We start from the raw sequence: 4,000 nt of genomic DNA, 5'->3' as shown, positions 1-4,000 counted from the left end.
CCTGGAACTCACTTTGTAGACCAGGCTGGCCTCGAACTCAGAAATCCGCCTGCCTCTGCCTCCCGAGTGCTGGGATTAAAGGCATGCGCCACCACACCTGGCTTTATTGAACATTTTTTTGTTTGGTTGGTTCTGCTCTGTTTTCCCCTGCATAAGCAGGAATTAACTTTCCTAGATAGAACAGAGTCTGGTGCACAATGACCGCTTACACTGGTCTAGCTCTCCTCCCCACTCCTTGGTGGTTTGCCGTGGTCCTACTGAAAGGGTTCTCCACTGATGTTAAGAGACACCTCGGATGGGATTTTGACTCCCTTGACCTGCCCCCTTTACACTCTAGATGCAACCTTTCCTTTGTACACCACCTGTCAGCTCTAACTCATACTCGAGGTGGAACAAAGATGGGGACAGGGAGGGAGGGTGAGCCTGGGTTCCTGAGGCCTCTCCTTTCTGAAGGACATCTTTTCTTCCTCCCCTGTCGTTCGGTCCTGTGTCTGGCGCCCGTCTGCCTCCGGCCAGTCTTCTGACTCTGTTGTGGACCCACACGCTTACTGTGCTGGTGGAGGTAGCCTCTTCCCAGAGTAGCTCGTCCCTGGCTTCTGGCAGGCTGAAGGTCGCCCTTCAGGTAATTGGACCAACGGTGAGAATAATAACCCTATGGTGTGTGCCTGGAGTCATCTCTCTCCTCTCTTCCCCAGAACCTGGAGGTCTGCTTCCACGCTGAGGGCTGTGGCCTGCCACCAGAGGCCCTGCACACAGACACCTTCCAGGTAAGAACAGGTTTCCTGAGCAGTGCCGGGAATGCACCTTGTTCACTGGGATGAACAAGGCAGGCCCTTGTTAGGGTCTTTTGATGAACCCCTAGTTTGGAGATCAAGGCAGGGAGCCTACTTTGTGAATTCACCTGTATCCAGGACCAGCTATGTAATTCACGAAACCAAGTCCAATGTGAAAAGTTAGGCCTCTTATCCAAAATTATTACAGATTTTGTGACTGTGGCAAAAATAAATAAATAATCCAAATGTGATGTCCTTCAAAGCACAGGGTCTTTGCCTGCATTAGAGAGGTAAGACATCCAATGCAGACCATCTGGTGCTTCTGCCTTGGTGTCTTCCGGTGCACCACCTCTCTCTAATTCCATGGCCCCAGCACTTCCTATGGCAAAGCCACAGCTTATGCTCTCTGGGTGCCTAGCTGCAGCACAGGCATGGGTAGGCATGAAGATATGCCATTCCAGGCTCTGCAGAGTGACCTGGAGCTGCAGGCTGCCTCCTGCCGGGAGCTCATCCAGAAGTACTTCTGTAGCCGAATCCAGCAGCAGGTGAGAAGCTCCTCCTGTCCCGGATCCACCGAGGGTCCCAGCGGGCCCTGCCCCGACTCCCTCCCACCTGATCCCTATGCATGATCCCGTGCCAGGCCGAAACCACTTCTGAGAGGCTGGGTGCAGTCACCGTCAAGGCGTCCTACCGTGCCTCTGAGCAGAAACTTCATGTGGAACTGCTCAGTGCTTCCAGCCTGCTGCCCCTGGACTCCAATGGTGAGTGGAGGCTGCCCAGGGCCTCTCCCCACTGGGACCCCTGGAGGTTCAGCAGGAGCTTTGAGCACATTTCTTCCAGGTATCAGGAGAGAGCCACGGTAGGGAGGGGAAACGTGGTGATGGCTGGCAGTCAGCAACCCTCCCCTGGGTCACTTGCTAGGTTCCAGTGACCCCTTTGTTCAGCTGACACTGGAACCCAGACATGAATTCCCTGAACTGGCCCCCCGGGAGACGCAGAAGCACAAGAAGGAACTTCACCCACTCTTTGATGAGACCTTTGAATTGTAAGTGGGACCCTACCTTTCTCCCAGTCTCTCCTCCTTCCCCTCCCTGGTTACCCTGTGCTTTGAACAGCCCATGAGATGACTAAAGTGGGTTTTAAGGGTCTTTGGGACGAGATTTTGCGTCCCTGGGGGAAAGGGGTGGATTCCCATACGTTGACTTCAGAGGCATCCAGAGAAGGATGCTGTGTCCAAGATACTTGGGAACCTGCTCTTTGTTGAAAATGGGCCTGGGGGCCACAAGGCCCCTTGTTGTAAAATCCAGTCGGTGATCAGAGGGGGTGTTATACCGTGTGGTAGAGACTCATCGGCCACATGCCTGCTCTCAGCAAGGGGTAACTCTGCAGGCTGGAGAGACGGAAGGTTGATGGCAGATTTGGGTAAGGCAGTCGACTAACTGAGTCTGACTCCTTGCCAGCCTGGTGCCTGCTGAGCCGTGCCAAAAAGCCTGGGCATGCCTCCTGCTCACTGTGCTGGACCACGATAGGCTGGGAGCTGACGACCTGGAGGGAGAGGCCTTCTTACCGCTCTGCAGGGTACCTGGACTGACGGGCTGTGCAGAGCCGGGCGAAGCACCTCAAATGCGTCTGCCCCTCACATACCCTGCACCCAATGGTAGGCCTGAGCCCTCTGGCAGGGTGTCCAGGGAGATGCCTTTTACAGGGGAGCAGGCTGAGGTCAGCTACTTAGCCTTAGGTCCTCAGAGAAAAAGGCAGCAGAGTTCCCACCCAGTAGCCATGTTTTCAAACCTTGTTTGCCAAGGCAAATCTTGTCAACTTTGCTGTTCTATAACCCCCAGTTTCTTCAGGGTTGGCACAAGAATGGGACAGTATTATTTCTGAACCCAGAGTTTGACCTTCAAACCTTTTTCTCCACAGGGGATCCAATTCTGCGGCTGCTGGAGAGCCGGAAGGGTGATCGTGAGGCCCAGGCCTTTGTAAAGCTGAGAAGGCAGAGAGCCAAGCAGGCCTCCCAACATGCCCCGCGACAGGGCGGTGGCAGCTGAAGCAAAGCCAGAGTCCTGAACGTTTGGGGTCTTGTCACAGGGGAGCCCTTCATCCTGTGTAACACAGGGAGAACCAGTAGGGAGAGGGAGGGCTCAGAGGTCTTGACAGAGCAGCCCTTGGTGATGGCTATGAGCAGGTTTTATCTTTTCTTGTGCCCTGGCTGTACTCACTGCCACATTGTAGCCCAGAGGAACATCTCCCGTCTCTGCCCCCTCCCCCCCAGAAACGCCGCTTTGGTAGGATAGCATAGCATCTAGGGCCATCTGCCTTCTGGAACTGCCAGTTCCAGCTACTGGGGTGGGGCCAGACTACTGGAATCAGAGCTGTGGGCACAAACTTCAGGGAGGGAGGACTGTCAAAGGCATCCTGGTGCAGGAGGGGGGTGGCCATCCCTGAGGGAGGTGGGAAGAAGAGGCTCTGGCGCTGAGGTGAGAGCTGGCAGGAAGCAGGGTAGGCACAGATGGACAGCCGCAGAAGGGAGTCTGGCCGTCTACAGAATAGCCTTCCTCCCTCAGATAGCACCTGCCACCTAGAAATGTTCTCAGTGAAAATAAAAATACTATCCACTGCCCTCGGAAAAATCTATAGTTGGCTTACAGTGGGCCCAGGAAGATCTGTCAGGCCCTCTATGCCTCCTAGAATGCATTGCAGCATGCTCTACCAGTCCCCGGGGTGCACGGCCAGCACATGGAGGTCAGAGGAAGCTGAGCCCAGTGGCCCTGGAGTGGTCAGCTGCATGTGTGTCCTGGCTTTTCAGGGGCTGGGTCTCCTTCACAGGTTCCAGCATCGGTGCGGCCTGTCCTTGCAGAGCCTCCTTGCTCCTCAGCCATGACTCCGACCACACTTCACCTGGCACATCAGTCACTGTGACTGCTGCCCAGGACAGGAACCTGGTGTGGTGGGGCTGACCAGCTGCTCTGGACAGCGAGGGTGTGTGTCGAGGGTCTTCTGGCCTGCTGGGCTTCCAAGTTGACCCTGGGAAATTAATGTACACACACTGTCTGGCAGAGGGTGACAGCTCTTGTGGAGGCCAGGCAGAGCACCCAATTCGGGTGTGTTCTCAGGTGGGGGACTTCCTTGGGGCACCACCCTTCCTTCCTTCCAGGTAAATTAGGAAGGAACACTTGTCTACTGCCTAGAGAAAGGCAAAGGACCCTCTTACTCTCTGGAACCCGCCA

At 55.3% G+C, this 4,000-nt stretch overlaps 1 protein-coding gene across 1 annotated transcript in view; it reads left to right on the top strand.

The window, feature by feature from the left end:
- Positions 1 to 3,510, top strand: part of Unc13d (unc-13 homolog D) — a 14,723-nt gene extending 11,213 nt beyond the window's left edge. The window contains exons 25-32 of the mRNA XM_029546150.1: positions 338 to 387; positions 454 to 622; positions 696 to 767; positions 1,235 to 1,318; positions 1,414 to 1,534; positions 1,695 to 1,818; positions 2,234 to 2,430; positions 2,694 to 3,510. Coding sequence (XP_029402010.1) covers positions 338 to 387; positions 454 to 622; positions 696 to 767; positions 1,235 to 1,318; positions 1,414 to 1,534; positions 1,695 to 1,818; positions 2,234 to 2,430; positions 2,694 to 2,821 — 945 coding nt within the window. The 3' untranslated portion in view covers positions 2,822 to 3,510. The remainder of the gene's footprint in view (positions 1 to 337; positions 388 to 453; positions 623 to 695; positions 768 to 1,234; positions 1,319 to 1,413; positions 1,535 to 1,694; positions 1,819 to 2,233; positions 2,431 to 2,693) is intronic.
- Positions 3,511 to 4,000: the final 490 nt, after the last annotated feature.

This window comes from Mus pahari, chromosome 14 (assembly GCF_900095145.1).
Source record: "Mus pahari chromosome 14, PAHARI_EIJ_v1.1, whole genome shotgun sequence".
NCBI classification, from domain to species: Eukaryota; Metazoa; Chordata; class Mammalia; order Rodentia; family Muridae; genus Mus; species Mus pahari.
Note: the sequence above shows the minus strand (reverse complement) of the source record. Positions and strands in the feature narration are given on the sequence as shown.